This window comes from Marmota flaviventris, chromosome 1 (genome assembly GCF_047511675.1).
Source record: "Marmota flaviventris isolate mMarFla1 chromosome 1, mMarFla1.hap1, whole genome shotgun sequence".
Lineage (NCBI taxonomy): Eukaryota > Metazoa > Chordata > Mammalia > Rodentia > Sciuridae > Marmota > Marmota flaviventris.
Genome location: NC_092498.1, coordinates 201756122 through 201774496, shown reverse-complemented (window position 1 = coordinate 201774496; position 18375 = coordinate 201756122). Strand labels below are relative to the sequence as shown.

The 18375-nt window shown below is 37.0% G+C and overlaps 2 protein-coding genes across 4 annotated transcripts in view; one reads left to right on the top strand and one right to left on the bottom strand.

Annotated features, from left to right (window-relative positions):
• The window catches only part of Kif15 (kinesin family member 15), a 55548-nt gene extending 44956 nt beyond the window's left edge, over positions 1–10592 (bottom strand). Inside the window, exons 1-5 of the mRNA XM_027932345.2 lie at positions 10508–10592; positions 8343–8385; positions 7664–7847; positions 5779–5855; positions 1734–1771 (exon numbers count right to left, since the gene is read on the bottom strand). Of these exons, the coding sequence (XP_027788146.2) occupies positions 1734–1771; positions 5779–5855; positions 7664–7847; positions 8343–8385; positions 10508–10526 (361 nt within the window). The 5' untranslated portion in view covers positions 10527–10592. The remainder of the gene's footprint in view (positions 1–1733; positions 1772–5778; positions 5856–7663; positions 7848–8342; positions 8386–10507) is intronic.
• A 117-nt stretch (positions 10593–10709) lies between these two features.
• Positions 10710–18150, top strand: Kiaa1143 (KIAA1143 ortholog). Of its 3 annotated transcripts, none has more exons than XM_027932325.3 (4): positions 10710–10873; positions 14525–14669; positions 15270–15480; positions 17545–18150. In XM_027932325.3, exons 1-4 carry the CDS (start codon positions 10766–10768, stop codon positions 17558–17560), a joined length of 480 nt encoding a protein of 159 aa, XP_027788126.1. In that variant the 5' UTR covers positions 10710–10765; the 3' UTR covers positions 17561–18150. The 3 variants fall into 3 exon arrangements, with proteins under 3 accessions (XP_027788126.1, XP_027788128.1, XP_027788127.1); XM_027932327.2 differs by having other exon boundaries at positions 17269–18150; XM_027932326.3 differs by lacking the exon at positions 17545–18150 and having other exon boundaries at positions 15270–15760.
• The last annotated feature ends 225 nt before the right edge of the window (positions 18151–18375 follow it).

Sequence of the window (18375 nt, the reverse complement as noted above, 5' to 3'; positions counted from 1 at the left end):
TGTGGACAGAAAAAAAGCATACAAAGGTAGAAAATGCAATTAAATGAGCAAAGAGAATAATATTAGAGCAGAAATCTTACACCATATTCTTGAACAATATTTAAAGATCGTCAACATATCCTTGGGCACCTCTATCATCACTTGCCTAGAAGGAAATAGTTACTAATCCTGCTCCCTCTTGAACCCTTCCTCTTTATTCCATTGATGCCTGAGTAATTCTTCTAATTATATATCAAATCATGTAATTCCTGTTTTAAAATAACCTTTCCAATAACTTCTTATCATACAACAAAATCTGAATTCCTCTCCAAGGCCTATGTGAATTGGCTGCAGGCTACTGCTCCAACTTCCCCTGCTACAAGCCCCTTGTTCTGGAAAACTCCACTCTGGCTGTAGGTGTCTGCTGCTCCTCACACTGTTGCCTATGTGCCCAACTCAGGGCCTGTGCAGTTGCTGTGCCTCTGCCTAGAAGTTTCTTCTCTGGATAGTCTCAGTACCCACTCTCATTTCAATTGTGACCTGAGAAGTTGTTCTTAACCGTCCACCTAAAACAACACCCCATGCTCTTCTCTATCCCCCACACTGCTTTATTTCTCTTTATGGCATGTATAACCTCTAGAATAATTACTATACATTTACTTGTTTTTAATTGTACATATGTCCCACCACCACTCTGGAATATAAGCTCCACAAGACCCTGGACATGGCTTTGTAGTCACAGAACAACAGTGCCTTGAAGAGTACCCGGCACGTTGTAAGCACTCTAGTATTTGTTGTTCTTGTAACCTCAGAGAGAGGAAGAGTTTCCTTACAACAACTCACAATTCAGAAGCCACTGAAATAAAATAAAAATAAATAAATAAATAACAGGGAAAAGGGCTGGAGGATTGTGGCTCAGTGGTTCAGCACGTGCCTAGCACGTGTGAGGCACTGGGTTCGATCCCCAGCACCACAATAAAAAAATAATACACTGGAACCAAAACAGGCTGGTAGATCAATAGTACAGAATAGAGGACACAGAGACCAACCCACAAAATTACAACTACCTTATATTAGACAGTGTCTACTAAAGCTAAGAATACATATATCCCATCATCCAGCAATTCTACTCCCTGATAAATATCCAACAAAACAACTTCAAAATGTGAATACAAGAAAAAATATTCAGAGCAGCATTATATGGTCCCAAACTGGGACCAAATCCAAATGTTCATCAACAGTGAATGAAAAATTTGTAGTATATTCACACTATAATACACAGTAATGGAAATAAACTACTACTGCACCCAAAAAATAGAAACAATGAGGGAGAAAAAAACAGAAACAAAAGAACACATACAGCAAAATTTCATTTTTGAAACTTCAAAAATAGGCAAATCTAATGATAAGAGCAGCAGTACTTAGGCATGGGGCTGGAGTAGTTACTAATTAGGACTCTTGATCTTGGTGATATAGTATAGAAATACATAAAATATCATTAAAGCCCATTAAAGGAAAACTGTTTACCCAACACCAAGTCTGTGCTAGGCATCGAACTAGGAAACATAACTGTGAACACAACTAAGTCATGAACTCTGCTATCCAGAAACTCATCATCTGGCCTAAGAAATATCCCTAATTTTATGGGATCAACATCACATATAGAAATTATGCCTTCACCCAAAATGTATTACATGTTGTCATCACCAAAAGCATACATTAAGATAGCAAATATTCATCTTTAATTTACTTACCCATCATAGTAAATGTCTTCCCTGAGCCAGTCTGCCCACTGTGAAAAAGGTTTTATATATTAACACACAAAATTTAGAAGACTATCCTTCTAATTTTAATATGGTCTACTATTATATAAATTTTCACCACAAAAAGTTATTCTTTCTATTTCTAAATTATATTAGATAAAACACAAATGATCTAGTTTCTTTCCCTCCAATTCCAGTACTAAGAACCAACCACTATCAATTATCTGGTAAATGCTTCTAGATAATATTCAGAATTTTCATTTACAAAAAGTGAGATTCGTACGGTTCTGCAATCTGCTTTGCTCTTAATTTTATCTCAGATATCTAAGTCAGGGAATGATGTCTGCCCCATTGTTTTTAATAACCACATACTATTTAATGCATATGAAATCTTATAGCATAATTTATTTTACCAAAATTAATTGGACCATTTTCAGTTTTTGCTATTGTAAAAAATGCAACAATTCCTTTCCTAAATGCTTTGTCTTAAGAAGATATTAAATGTCTTTGTTTAAAACTATGGCAATTTTAAAAACCATTATGTAATATAGGTTTTATTTTGTGCCCAGAATCCTATCTCCTTTGTTATGCCACTTAACAGAAACAACAAAAAACTAAAAATTAAAAACTTGTAAGTTAAAAATAAATGTCAATCATAGTGTCAAATGATTTTAGCTCAGATTTACAGCAAAAAAAAAAAAAAAAAGTAAAATTCTGCCAGGCACATCACTGCACACCTGTAATCCCAGCTACTTGAGAAGCTGAGACAAAAGGGTTGCATGTTCGGAACCCGCCTCAGCAACTTAGCAAGACCCTGTCTCAAAAATAAAATATAAAAAGGGCTCGGGATGTAGCTCAGTAGTAGAGCAACCCTGGTCCAATCACAAATACTGCAAAAGAAAGAGAAATAGAAAATGAAAAACAAAGAAGAAGAAAAAAGGTGACAAAAAGAAAAGGGCTGAGGACAGATCTTAGTGATAGTGCCTCTGGGATCAATTCTTAGTATTGCAAATAAAGAATAAATAATAAATAAAGTATTGAATTTTCTTTTTGGTCAAGTGTCCCCCAAAACCAGAAAAAAAGTATGTTCTAATTGTTACCTCCTAATTTTAGAAGTACGGAGGAAAGTTCTTTGGTAATTCAGAATGAGAAATGGATATTACTGAGTACTCTACAACTAGAGTAACCCTATGAACTACTATCCCAACAGGCACTTGAGAATGAAGGGCCTACCATTAACAATTACTCTAGAATTAGCACTGTCCTAGGCAAACCAGAAAGTATAATCACCCAACAAATAAATCACTCATTTCTAAGTGCTTCTTATTTCTACTCACAACTCCAAAGTGATTTTCATTAAGTTATTAGTGAGTATATCATAAATTAAATATTATTAGTAGTATGACTTACAGGATCCTCAAAAAAAATAAAAAGAGTTGTGAAGATACACAATCTCTGCAATTGAGGCTATTTCAAAATCATTTTGAACTTCAACACTCCAAATACTCTATGGAAAAAGTCTTTAATCTCTGAGGAAGATATATCAGGAAACAGTTTTCAGCCTCATAGCTCAAAAGAGAACATTTAGTTCTGCTGACTACATGAAAAATAAACACGAAAAGCAAAGGCAAATTTTAACAGTGGAATATATGTGCAGAGTGAGTGCTAGGCTTTTAACTTCTTAATATATTCTTTATTTTCTTGTTTTTTGAGCAAGTTATAGAAGAACCAGGATACATAGACAGAACAAAAACAAAACAAATCCCTTGTACCTAACAGCTGCTCAAAATGAATACAAAAATCAGTACATCTATTAAAACCTTCTAGTTCTACATATATTTAGGGAAAAAAAATAATCACACTATCATGACGCCTTCAGGACTTAAGCTATTATTCCAACATCAAGCCCGCTGCAACGTAGGCAGGTTGCCAACATTTAGAAAAACAGGATCATTGTTCACTTCAGGTATATACATGATTGAGTAGATATAAAATGCTACAGCCACTTTAAAATATAGTTTGGCAGTTTTTTATAAAGTTAATCATAGACTTACCATATGATCCAGAATTGGCATTCCTAAGTATTTACTCAAGTGATTTGAAAACTTATGTTCACACAAATACCAAATTTAAATGTTTATGGCAGCTTTATTCACAATCACTAAAAAAGGAACCTAGCAAGATGTCCTTTAAAGGGTGAATGCATCAACAGACTGGCGTGTCCTCACATACAAAAAAATACTATGCAGCAAAAAAGGAATAAACCATGAATGTAGACAACACCGACAAACCCAAAGGGCATTTACTAAGATTAAGAAGCCAGATTCAAAAGGTCACATATTGTATGATTACACTGATGACAATCTGGAAAAGGCAAACTATAGGAATGGAAAATACATGAGTATACCCTGGATGACAAGGATTGGGAGGAGCAGGGTGTGGCTGACTACAAAGGGGACCCCTAGGGAATTTGAAGGTGAAGGAACTCTGTGGTACCAACAGAAAATACCTGATACCATGCATCTGTCAAAACCAATACAACTATAAAGCACAAAGGTTGAACTTTAAAGTATGCACTCAAACAAAAGCATATCCACCAGGATATTAAGGTTCTCAGAATAGAATAATATAACATAACTGCAGAGAAGTGAGCAGGTAGGAAAGGAGTTGACCTAAAAAAGTTTAGAAAATGGATTTTGACTCAAAATTATAAGGCTTTAAAAAAAAAAAAAAAAAAAGAACTGTACATAAACACTATACTCAGTAAATATTCATCTCATAGGGATACAGGCAAATAAATCCGAAACTGCTTTACCTGTATACTAGGTTACACAAGTTAGTAAATGAATGGTAAACAGTAGAAGTCAGGTCTCTCACTACCAGCAAGGAAAGTTAACAGTGGTTATGGATTAGGATCAGCCATCGGTATGAAATAATGTTTCCCTTTACACACATGTACACACAAATGGATAGGCACAGAAACAATTATAGATATACATGCCTTAGTATATATACATATACCACTTAGATCTGTCTACTGAGAAGGCCTAGAAACTGTCACTCTTCAATTCCAACAAACACACCTACCACCCAGATCTTGGTTTCTAAAAAAAAGAACAAGGATTCCTTGAGCCCAGAGCATCTTATAATATCACAAAATAAGGAAGTACTCAAAATACACAAGGGTAGAATATGGCAAATGGACACAGAAACCAACCTCAAAGAGTTCCCAGGGGCCAAAGTTGAATGATGTGAGCAACCAAATAAATAATGTAGCATTGGATTATAACCCAAAGTATGCTATAAATATACATATGTCCATATGAAAGAAAGAAGACAAATCTTTATATTTATTTATTTTTTTGATGCTGGGGATTGAACCCAAGTATTGTGCATGCAAGGCAAGCACTCTACTAACTGAGGTATATCCCAGCCCCAAGAAGACAAATCTTTCTTACAGAAGAATTTAAAATATAACATATAGACACTCTCTTCTCCATAAAGCAGAGCTTAATCCCACACCTTGATTATCAAGTGGGGCTGAGTTAATCACACAAGTCCTTAAAATCCAAGAACCTTGTCCACTATAGTTAAAGGGAGATGTGACTAAGAAAGAAGAATTGAGGAATTGTACATTGTTGGCTTTGAAAATAAAGAAAGGGGGCTGTAAGCCAAGTAATCTGGGTGGCCCCTAGAAACTAGGAAAAGAAAGAAAATAGATTTTCTAGTACAGCTTCCTAAAAAGGAACATGACCTTGTTAACACCTTGATTTAGCCCAGTCAGACCTATGTTGAAATTTTTTTTCCTGGTACTGGAGATTGAACCTAGGGGCACTTTACCACTGACTTATATCCCAGCCCTTTTTACTTTGAGACAGGATTTCCCAAAATTGCTGAAACAGAGACTAATAAATTTTTATGGTTTTAAGCAATTAAGTTTGGGGCAATTTATTAAAACAGCAATAGAAAGCTAATAAAAAGCCAATAAAAACATTTACTTCTATACCCTTATATGTGGATACAGTCAACAACTTACTATGCCAAGATGGTACCATTATAGCCGCTCATGCAAGACTCCACAATGCTTTTAGTTACAGTTGAGAATACAGATTCCTACAAATGTAAGTACCAAACACATTAACATTTCAGAAAAATGAAAACCTTTTCCTAAACTATATTCTACAATATAATGAGAAAAACTGAGTGCTAAGATTTTTTAAACAAACTTATGATATCATGGTTACATCCTCTATAGAAAAATGTCTGAAACATCTAAGCAATAAAATTTTAACCATAATTAAATCTATTAATCTCCCATATAATTATAGATTTAAAGTGCACATCTATCAAGGGCAGGACAGAGTCTGGCCAAATATCAGTATCTGAGAAAGCTAACTCAGTGCCTACTTGACTGTCTTTACCTTCATCTACTTCTATGAAATAGAGTTCGTACTATTTTTAAAAAGTGTTGATGTTAAGTTTATAAATTAAAAAAAAAAACAAAAACTAAATTTCATGTAAAATTTTTCATAGCATATTGCATGCAAATATTAATCTGGTATTAACAAATAACCCTATGACTTATTCAGTTATTTTCTCATAAGTTTATACTAAATAATATCTGATTTTTATTTTGAATTTTGCATATAAGTAGATGCAGTCTTATCAACAACTCAAGAACCCCTAAATCTACATTGTCCACGAGCCACACTTGACTATTGAGTACCTAAAACATTGCTAGTCAAAATTGAGATGAGTTGAAAGTGTAAGACACATGCTAGATTTTTTTTTTCTTTTTGGGGTACCAAAGATTGAACCAGGGGTGCTTAACCATTGAGCTCCATCCCCAGCCCTTTCTAAACTTTTTTTTTTTTTTGTGGTGCTGAGGATTGTCTAAACTTTTTTATTATAAGACAGGATCTCGTTAAGTTGCTGGCTTCAAATTTGCAACCGTCCTGCCACAGCCTCCTGAGTCACAGGGATTACATACATGTACTACCACGCCTGGCCACACACTAGATTTTGAAGACTGAGTGTAGAAAAAAAAAAAAAGGAAAATATCTCAATAATTTACACTGATTACATGTTGAAATGATACTTTGGACATATTGAGTTAAATAAGACATATTTCTAAAATCAATTTTACCTGAGTCTTTATACTTTTCTTTTCAATGTGTCTACTAGAAAATTTAAAATTATACATGTGGCTTTTATATTTCTATTGGCTAGCAATGCCATAAATGAAAAGGTAAATGATCTAAAGCTCTAAATAGCTCACCAAAAACATATGTATAAGAGAATAATCAAGACCCATGATGTACAGTATAGTAAGAATCAGCTATACATGGCTACTGAAGTTTAAATTAATTAAAATTAAATAAAACTTAGTTCATCAGACACACTAGCCACATTTCAAATGCTCAACACAGTCACATGTACCTAATGTACATAAGGCACCGATTTAAAATTTTATTTAATTTTAATTAAACTTAGTCATGTGGCTATAGATTACTGTGATAAACAGCTCAGATATAAAAGATTTCCATTAATGCAAAAAGTTCTATTGGCTAGTGCTGACTAGATCTTAATTAAATTGGCCTTATTGTCATCATAGTAATTCTAAAATCCTTAAACTAGGTGGCTGATTGTTCTCATCAAACACTCAAGCGGCCCCCAAAAGTACTCCTCCATTAACCTCCATCACTGAGTGGAGAAGCAAAGTAAAACAGGCTTGTGTTATCCTATCACAAAATTCGATGAATAAAGAAGAAAGCTATTTAGTAAAATTAGAGTTGAAATATTCATGGAATGTTTGAACTTATCTTAAATCAATCAAACTAAAGAGATCAAAAATGAAATCTTTACAAATAACAAAGACTTGTATATTTCAAGTGAAAAGTTAAGCTTCCAGTTTTCATTACCTGCGTGGTGTCCATGTCTGCAACATAATCAAATGTGAAGATCTTGGGCTCAGGGCTGGAATGCAACCGGAGACTTGTTGTGGAAAGCACAGATAAGCACAAGCCATGCTCTCCATCAACTGACCTAGAGCCCTCGGCAGGTGGACGAATTCGCACAAAAATTTTGATGGCATCACCTTCATTACTAAAGGAAAAGAAAGTAACAGCTAAGTTTATTGGAGAAAAGAAAATTGTATAGGATCTGAATTTCATGTTGCCTCTAATATTTCTTATAATAAGGTTCCCTAACAAAGTCCAATACATACTCCATTTAAATTTACCTCTTATAAGAGTCTCAATGACCCACACTATTTATTGAGTTAGTTCATGATAGGCACCTTCATAAACCTTTACTGGAAATAAAGGGAGTTCTTTTCAAAGGGATATAAACACTGCTTGTCTCTCATTCCCTCTTACCAGCAAAAATAAAAGTCATTCCAAGGGAGAATTATGTAACCAATCCCTTATTTTAATTTGGAAATTAAGAGGGCAGGGGAAGTATATTATTTTCCCATATTTCCAGCTGATTGAGGACTAAGCTAAATTTTAAAACAAGTACCCCTTACTATGCTAAATACTTATTCTAGAAATATAAAATTGCTAATTCTTTGGGGGCTCATCAATAAGACTTTTTTCTTACCTCGGCAGGTTAGACTGAGAATTTGTCACATTGCGTAACTCAGCTAAAAAAAAAAAAAAGATAAATCATTAAAGATGATTATAATTAGTTTATGGAAATCCCATTCTCTAACTTGTTCCTCAGTTGCTGACACTCTTCAGTCTCCCCATCCCTCACATCCATGGTGTGATGCTCCTGGGCTGAGGCCTTGATCCTCTTACCTATTCTATCTCAACCCATTAAGGTGGTAATGCTGTCTAGCCCCATGGTTTTAAAAGCTAGGTATATACTGATGATTCCCAAATTTAAATGTTCTGTCTAGATTGTTTTCCTAATTGCTTACTTGAAATCTACAACTGGATGTCCAGGGGGTAATGTCTCAAATTTAATGTGTCCAAACCTGCTCCTGATTCCCTTGTGCCACACCAATGTTCTGCTTCATCTCAGTAAATCACAATTCCATCCTTCCCATTGTTCAGGCCAAAAATCATAGAGTCATCCCTAACCCCATTCTTTCTCACTGGAGCCAATCTGTCAGCAACTCCCTGACTCTAACTTTAAAATATATCTGTAATCTTAAACTTCTTGCCAAATCCACTGCTACCACTGCAGAATCAAGCCAACAACATCTTTTACTTGGGTTATTACAACAGTCTCCCTGCTTCTCTCACTCCCCTGAGCAGAGACCACCATAGGGATAAAGGACAAATGCAATCCTGGGCCTTAAATCATGGGCTGACAACCATTAAAAGATAGTACAAGATTTTTCTCTGCTCTCCCACCTTAACTCATTGTTTGTAAGGTATGAAAAGCTTGGTATGGGCCTTACCCATTCCCCTCAAACAACTTTATTAGCTTCAGAAACTAGGTGCCTAATTAGGATCAGGATGCTCTTGCCATGACTCTCTGAGGACAAACAACATGATGAATAAAAACTGTTGAGAAACCATCAAAATGGCAAATTCCCAGGGCCCTTAATTTGATGCCTGCCATAATTTGTGTTCTCTTCCATGCCCCACCTTTGTGTTCTCTTAACAGCTACTGAGACTTCCTTATTACAAGACAAATGTTTATATGGAATGTGGCAACAATATGGAAAACTAACATTTGGCTCCTGGATAACTAACTGATCTTCCTCAGAGTTAAAGTGCTCTCACAGGAAAAGAACCAATACATCCAGAACTTGGAGGAGTTCAAATAGGAGAAAACCAAAGAGGAGTACAGATAGACACATTATACTAAATATTCTGAAAGTCAAAAACAAGAAAAAAAAAAATTGAAAGCAGCAAAAAAAGGCCTGTTGTTACAAGTAGCAAGACGAAATCCCATACCATCCCACTCCCTCCAGCCAGCACATATTCACATTCCATAAGCTACCCTCCTAATTGTCATTTAGTAGCTGCTTCAGTTATCATTAGATCGTCTAATGGTAGGTATCAGTGTTTTTGTTCAAGTAAGCTTTGCAGCCTGTGTCACATTGCATAGCTCATTCATCTCAATTATCTTACAGATAGGCATTGTATCATCTCATTTCAGAAAAGGAAGGATGAATACAGTAAGATTTTTAGAGAGACCACATTCACATAACTATTATTACAGTGTACTATTCTAAATGTTCTTATTATTTGTTATTGTTAGTATGTTACTGTGACTAATTTACTGGGAGTCTTGGAATGTATCCTTGAGGATAAAGGGCGACTACAATAAAGATACTGCTGCAATCTGTGCTTTAAATTCCATTATCTGCAAGAGAAAGACGTGTTTGGGACATAGATAAATCCTTCCTTTTGAGAAAGTCAGAAATATGGAAACCTGCAGATGGTAGTGATCACTGAGTAAGTGCTGACCCTCAGGCAGGGCCACCTAGACAGGCAGCCCGCAGCGGACAAAGAAGAGGGCCGGCAAAGAAGCAGCAAGATGGAAAGAAGGAAGAGGAAGAACAGATTCTAGTCTTAGGGCTCAGGTTCCCCACTGCTGTTCCCGAGCAGAAGTGTGCCAGCTCCCCGCACGCGCCAATGTGCAGAAGGAACGCTGAGAGTTGCCTGCCAGCTCGCTCTCTGTGCAGCACGGATTCCAAGATGATCACCGATCTTTCCTGTCCTTCACCAGGGACAACCCTACGGGAAGCCTCGCGACGTCGTATCTCGGGCGGTAACTGGGTCATGAAACCGCGGCCCCCGACTTACTTTTGCAGCCAGGCGCCATAGCGCCCTCAGCCCTGGACCTGGAACCTGCTCAGCCGACGCCTCCACCTCCCGCCCTGCAGCGGTCCCGCCCGCCCAAGATGGCGAGAATTTGAATTTGGCGCTCCGGCCAGACACTGACGTCACACGCACACCGACTTGCCCGGTCTCCGTCGGGGCGTGGTCTTGACGTCATCGGCGAGCGCCGTCACATCTGGGGACTGTCAGAGAGCCCTCGACAGGGTTTTACCCAGATCCGCCATGAGCAAGCGGAACCAGGTGTCGTACGTGAGGCCCGCCGAACCCGCCTTCCTGTCCCGCTTTAAGGAGCGAGTCGGGTACAGGGAAGGGCCCACCATAGAGAGCAAGGTGAGCGCTGCAATCGCGTTACCTCGGAAACGCTCCCGGTCCACCATTTCCGGCTCCTGCAGGCCGGTTACTCCTCACCCCAATTTGGTGGACCTCGGACCATGGGCAGGACTTGTTGAAACCATACATCCTCCTGCGTCTAGGAAGCTCTGTTTTAGAGCGCGGCTGCTTTCTCGAAAATGACCTGACGTAGGTGAAGCTCCTGGTCCTTGGTTAAGAAAGATGGCTTTCTTGTCTCTTTTCGCCTGCATATCGCAGAACCTGTGAGGAGATTGGATAATAGCACCGTCCCCATTTTCCAGATGAGAGGACAGGTCACTCGGTCAAATGACCTGATATTCTAAGACTCGAGTCTCGAATGTATTTTGATGAACGCCCTGTATCTATTTCTGTTTTGTTGTTAAAATAAATTAAGCATATTCTTAAAAGCAAAGTAAGCAAAACCTTAAATACGATGGGACGGGATGTCAATAGGAATCAACCATTGAGCCCTCTTGGGCTTCTGCTTTAGCTGGTTCACACCAAACCTGCCCCAACTCTTTCAGTAGTAACAGACCATTATGCTTAGAGGATGCGTGGGAAAACAAGTTTTATTTAGCATTGTGTCTCTAGTATTTGCACTAAGGTCACTTAGAGCTTCATAGAGAGGACAAAATTGATTTACATGAAGTTACTCAATACATTGAGTGTGTGCTAAACCCAGCACTGTGCCAGGCTCTGAAAAGACAGAGAGATGGATTTCTAAAGTGTCATTTTCTTTTTAACACCTTCCTGCCCTGCTTCGTATCTGTAGGCACAGCCCATCATCTCTCTGAAGGCCTTCAGAACCCCCAGTTATTCTTTTTCCTACTTGTTACTTTATCCATATCTTCTCTATAATACTCATTTTGTATTTCATCCACTTGTGCCTCTCATCTGTATCTCCTTCACTAAATCAGACTCTCTAAATTCTTACCAGAATCCCTCTGTTGTCCAAGCACTGTGTCTGCCATTATGAATGGAGTTAAAATTGGTTGGATGCCTGCTTGTTTCAGGCAAGGTTTCGTGGAGGAGGGGTATTTGGATTAAGTCTTGAGCACTGGTAGGTTAGCAATTAGAGACAAGGGAACTGCATGGGTAAAGGTGTGGAGGATGGTGAGTTATGGACTATATGTAGAAGCAATGGAGGGATTGATGGAGATAGGCAACAAGGAACCATAGAGGTAAAAATCAGAGAGTGATTGATCCCCATGACCAAAAACAATAGTAATGACAGTAAGTTTTGAGAAAAGGGATATGGATTCAACAATTGAACACAGGAGATGTAACTATTGTTTTTTGGTCATGGGGATCAGTCACTCTGATTTTTACCTCTGTGGTAACAATCTTTTTTTTTTTTTTTTTTTTTTTTAGTTGTAGATGGACACAATATCTTTATTTTATTTATTTATTTTTATGTGGTGCTGAGGATCGAACCCAGTGCCTCATGCATGCTAGGCAAGCACTCTACCACTGCCCCTGTGGTAACAATCTTGATTGTAACAATCTTCCCAAACAATTCTTAATGAATTTGGCAATACAATTAGCATTTTAGTGATCTGTTAACAAAAAGAACTGACTTTTGTGGGAAATCATAATAATTGAGATAAATCATCTTATTGATCTTCTTGAGAGTTAATTCAGAAGTGGCTTTAAACAGTCACTGTTCCTTACACTGTTTCTTTAGTTTTCTAGTTAGTCAAATAAAAAAAGAGAATCAGAATTATTGATTCTCAAGTCTAAAGAATATCGGAAATAATTTTACTTTTCCATTTCCTTGTTAAAAATGCTTAATTACCTACTTGATTGTGATCGCTTATTAGAAACGTTTAGAGAAAAATAGGCAGCAACTGGTGAATAGTCAATAAACTAACAGATATAATTAAAGAGAATGAGCTTATTGAGTAATGGGACTTGGGCACTTAAGACCCACACTAAAAAGATGAATGAACTTGTGACTAACTTGTCAGGACTTCAGATTGTTCAGCATTAACCCATCTATTGGTTATTCATTAGTAGATCAGCAAATATTTCTTGAGTCCCTTCTATTTTCTAGGCTGTGTGCCTCTAGATACAGAGATGAAACACAGCGCCTCTCTCAAAGGAGCTTGCTTACTGGAGACAGACAAAGCATTGAAAACACAGTGTGGTACTTGCCTCCTATGAGCTGTGTACAGTGTACAAAAGAAAAAGAGGTGAGATTCTAGAAGATCTGAGTCCTAAAGGCTGCTTGAATAGCAGTTGGCCAGAGGCAATGGAGATTTGTTCAGAGACAAAGGAGGAGATAAAGAAGCCTTTATGTTTGGAGATCTCCAAGTACTCAAACCTGACTGCAGTCTAGAGCCACAAGAGAGTAGTATGGGAGAAAGCTGTAGTCATAGGCTGAGGCCAAGTCATGCAGGGCTTTGTACCCTGTTAGGGACACAGAGCTCAATGAGAAGTGGAATAATGAGCTGTTTGAATAATATGTTGAAGACACTTTTGGTGTGCTTATCTTTCAACCCAACAGTTCCACTTCCAAGAATTTGTCTACATATAAGTTTCTAAAAATGAGCAAAAATGTATACAAGGTTTTTCTCATAGTAGGAAAAAGCTCTTAAACAACCAAAATTTTTATTTATAGGGTACTGGGAAAATAAATCATGAAATGGCCACATATATAATTAAATACAAGGCAGTAACTTTATAAAATCAGGTAACTATAATCTCAAAGTATTGTAAAGATATTTTTCAGTTAAAAAAAAATGAGGGGGCTTTTACGGTGTCTGGCATTTTTTAGAAATCTCAAACAACTGGCAAAATGTTACCATTTAGCATTTGTGTTTAATGAGTCCATGTTTAGTGTGGGCACTTATTCCCTATACTTTATGTTTGAGAAATTTCATAATTTAAATAAAAAAGAAGTCATAATATTGACAGTTTGATTATGTGCAAAATGTTTTCTATACCTATATATTTGTATATACTTGGAAACAGCTGAAGCTCTTACATGGGATAAGGAATGAACAGAGGTAGGAGAAGAACACTTCTTACTTACTACTTACTTTGATGGCATTTGATTATTTTCTGTCTTATTCTGAGAAAAGACAGAGGTAAAAAGTGTTGATGAGTGGGGCATGGTGGTGCACACCTGTAATCCCAGCAGCTCGGGAGGCTGAGGCAGGAGGATCACAAGTTCAAAGCCAGACCCAATCTCTAAATAAAATACAAAAAAGGGCTGAGGGTGTAGCTCAGTAGTTGAGTGCCCCTGAGTTCAATCCCCACTACAAAAAGAAAAAAAAAAAAAGTGTTGATGAGGAGCAAAGAGAATTGATATAGCTTAGCACTGTCCTGAGTAGACTAGGCATGATGGAATTACCCAAAGCAGAGGGCCCCTATCACATAAATGCAAACAGGAATCCTCCTGATTTGGAAATGAATCCCATTGGATAGGCATCCAGGGTGCCTGGCAGGTAAACCTATTCCCTAGTGTGGTGTAGTTAGATTCTTTGCAGTTACTTGAAAAATTATTTCCTATCTCATTTAGTTGTTACGTTACCCTTCTCATTTTAATCATTACACTTGTTTACAGAGGCAGTACTTGTATTTGGTTCAAGATCAGTAATCTACATGCTGTATTTTGTTTTCTCCTAGAGAATCCAGCCTCAGCTCCCAGATGAAGATGCTGATCACAGTGACCAAGAAGATGAACGGCCCCAAGTGGTGGTTTTAAAAAAGGGAGACTTGACAGCTGAAGAAGTCATGAAAATTAAAGCAGAAATAAAGGCTGCAAAAACAGGTATATCTGAAAGTAATTTGGTTTCCCTAATAATTTAAGGAGCCTGGAGTATGAAATTGCCTTATTTTATATAATAGAGAGGCTTGTTTGAAGGAGCTGGTCCTTGGTTCAAGTCTTGATTTTGGCACTTCACCAGATATGAGATCTTGAGCCAGTTATTTCATCTCTGAGCCTCAAGTTCCTTGTTAATCAAATGGAGACAACAAGTGTACTTAGTGGGTTGTTTTGAGGATTAGGGGTGAGTTTAAGTAAAAGCCCCATATTAAAAAAAAAAAAGTAGTAAAGTTTACAAACAAGTCAATGAAGTTCTGTGTAATAATTAGTGCCTGAAATGTGGTTTCCTAACAACTATTACATTGCTTTGTGGGAAAGTACAGTAGTTCCAAACACTTTTCAAAAATACTTAAAAATACAACCTGATTGGACTAGGGATACAGCGTTTGCAAGTGAATGCTGATCTTGAGGGGCAAATAACTAGAAGTCCATACTGAATTTACTCCAAGGATATCCTTAAATACAGTATGAGAATATTTTTGCCATTTGACTCTTGTTAATGGCAAAATAATGAGAAAAAAATCTTTAACTTTGTTTTTGCTTCAGATGAAGAACCAGCTCCCGCTGATGGAAGAATCATGTATCGAAAACCAGTCAAGCGTCCCTCAGATGAAAAATATTCAGGTTTAACAGCAAGCTCAAAAAAGAAGATAACAAGTGAAGACAAAATAAATAAGCAGGACTTAGTTAAAAAGAACTCACAAAAGCAAATAAAAAACACCAGCCTCCTTTCTTTTGACAATGAAGAGGAAAACGAGTAAGTGTAAATCATTTTGTACTTAGTCTTCTTTGAAAGTACATAAGGTATTTTTTAAACAATATTTCTTTTTTTATGTCTTTTAAAATAACATTTTTTCCCTGTTACACAAGTTCATCTTAGAAAATACAGAAAAAAATTTAATAAAACAAAATTTATGGCTATCCATCAATAATCCTTTGACAGGAAATGTCAACTTTATAGATTTTGACATTCTGTTACTTGCAATATGTGTATATATGTATGTAAATTATATTTTATAAACAAAATTGAGATTGTATTATGTGTGTTTTCTGTCCTTCCTTCTTAGTTGACATTACATTGTGAGCATTTTTTCAGGTCATCAAATTTCATAAATCTGACATTAATAGCGACAGAGAATTTCATAATTAAATGAATTCCCCTTATTGTATCTTCTCCATTAGCAGAACACTTTGAGTGAGGGAGATGATAATGCAACTAGTTAAAAATACTTCCCTAGCTGGGTGCAGTAGCTCACTCACATCTATAATCCTAGTGACTCCGTGCTGGGGCAGGAGGATTGCAGGATCAAGACAAATATCAGCAACTTAATGAGGCCCTAAGTAATTTAGCAAGGACCTGATAGTAAAGCACCTCTGAGTTCAATCCCTGGTACCAAAAAAAAAAAACACCACACAGTTCCTGCTAAGGGTGGCCCTGTTACTTTGCTCTGGCAAGGTAAAAGGTGCAGGTGGAAGCCTGCTTAATAAAGATGCTGGGTTTTTTTATACAAAAGAATGGGCTTGAAAAATATGAGCCTTTGCCCTTATCTCTTCATCCTGCTCGGAGTACAGACATGAAAGCTAGAAGTAGCAGAGCTGTGTTTTTTTGGCACACAGAAGACAACTACTTTCTGGGGGTATTAAAGTGGAAAACTTGAAGGAGCTTGGATCTTTATGGCATGCACCAGACTTGGACTGCTAGCCTCTGAACTTCTTCATACATAAGAAGAATAACCACTATGCTTATTTAAGCTTCTGACAGGTTTCTCTTAAAGGGTCCTGCAGTCAAATGCCATCGATCCCTACGGGCTGGGGTTGTAGCTCAGTGAAAGAGCACATACCTAGCATGGTGAGGCACTAGGTTCAATTCTCAGCACCACATAGAAATAAATAAAGGTCCACTGACAACTTAAAAAAAAAAAAGTCATCTCTAAGTGATACAGTAAATAACTGGTTAAACCTGAGTGTATTTCTGATGATTGAATGAATTACTGGAAACATTTTTTAAACATTTATATTATTTATTAAGAGTTAAAAGTATTTGAATATTTTTAAAGCAGATGTTTAGTAAAAATTGCTTTTTTGTTTGTTTTGTTTTGGTTTTTACCATTTTGTTCATTAAGCAACCCTAAGAGGCCACTTGACCTCAGGCAGAATAACAGTGCACCAGCTTTGGGTTGACACTAGGCTTTTTCTTTTTTGGGGGTCAACTTCCTATTTTCAAATGGTACTTAATCGGTTAAGTTCAATTGGCATTTTCTTTGATCTACCAATGAGGCTAAACTTCATTTTTTTAAAGTTTTTTTTAATACCTTTATTTTTATTTATTTAATTTTATGTGGTTCTAAGGATTGAACCCAGTGCTTCACAAGTGCCAGGCAAGCGCTCCCACTGAACTATAACCCCAGCCTAAGGCTAAACTTATGATGTTAACTATTCTTTTCTGTTCCTTGAATTAACTTTTTGTTAATTTCCATTAGTTTAGTCATGTTTCTCTTACTAATTTATAAATTGTGTAATTTATGAACCTTTTGTTCTGTCTCAGATAAAGAATCACCTCACAAGGCATAATCCCAGTGACTCGGGAGGCTGAGGCAGAAGGATCACAAGTTCCAGGCCAGCCTCAGCAACTTAAGGAAACCCTATCTCAAAATGAAAAGTAAAAATGGCTGGTGGTATAGCTCAGTGGTAGAGTGCCCTGGGTTCAGTCCCCAGTATCAAAAAAACTATCACCTTTAATCGCTTATTCTTTGTTTCATTTTTTACATTTTGAACTTTATCCCACCTGGAATTAAAATAGATATACTTTTTTTCTCTCCAGTAATCAATTATTGTAGACCCATGCCTGCTTCTCATTTGAAAGGCCATCTGAATGAGAGGTTTTTCCAAATGTTGGGATAGGGAAAGAAGAGAAGCATTGTAAAGCCTGCAGCTTTCCAGGTAATTCCTCAAGCACCTGCTTAATGCTAATAATTTTTGTCATTACTAAAAGTCACCCAAAACTGGGGGCTTAAGACCCCATCTTCACCAGCCACATCTGTCTGAAATTAGGAATTTCAGAGCATCCTGTCATGAATTTGGTGCCATATCTGTCTCCTCCATTTTAAGTATCCAAAGACTACTCCAAAGCAGGGTGTGGGAGAAAGACTACTCACAGTTGACCTGTAGGTGGAAAGGGAGCCCTGATATAGGCTCTTTCTAAATTATTCAACTAGTCCTGAAGCCATTCTGCAATACTCTCTTTAATGTATACCCACTTGTTATGTAAGCCATGGTGTTTTGTTTTGTTTTTGTTTTTTTTCCTCTTTCTATTTATATTATTGTTCTATTCTTGAACCATAACTATACTGGTTTATCACCATTGTATCCTCAGAACCCAGAAGAATATCTGGCATATTAGGTACACATTAAATATATTTAGAATGAATGAGAGTGTTGTCTTTAATCTTTTCATAGGTCAGTGGACCCTGGGCCAGCAGCACCAGAGCCACTTAGGAACCTGAAAAATGCAGATTCTCGGGCCTTGCTACTAAATCAGAAGCTTGGTGTAGTTTACCTAGCTCTGCAAGTCTGACAGGTGATTTTGATATGAGAACCACTCATAAGACTATTAGAACTATTATAAGAAATAAAATGAAAAATTTAAGCAAGA

Bases quoted from the DNA above. Each gene is read 5' to 3' on its own strand.
- Kiaa1143 (XM_027932325.3), top strand. From the start codon at position 10,766: ATGAGCAAGCGGAACCAGGTGTCGTACGTGAGGCCCGCCGAACCCGCC. The intron at 10,874-14,524 runs GTGAGCGCTGCA...GTTTTCTCCTAG, and splicing joins GGCCCACCATAGAGAGCAAG to AGAATCCAGCCTCAGCTCCC. The intron at 14,670-15,269 runs GTATATCTGAAA...TTTTTGCTTCAG, and splicing joins AATAAAGGCTGCAAAAACAG to ATGAAGAACCAGCTCCCGCT.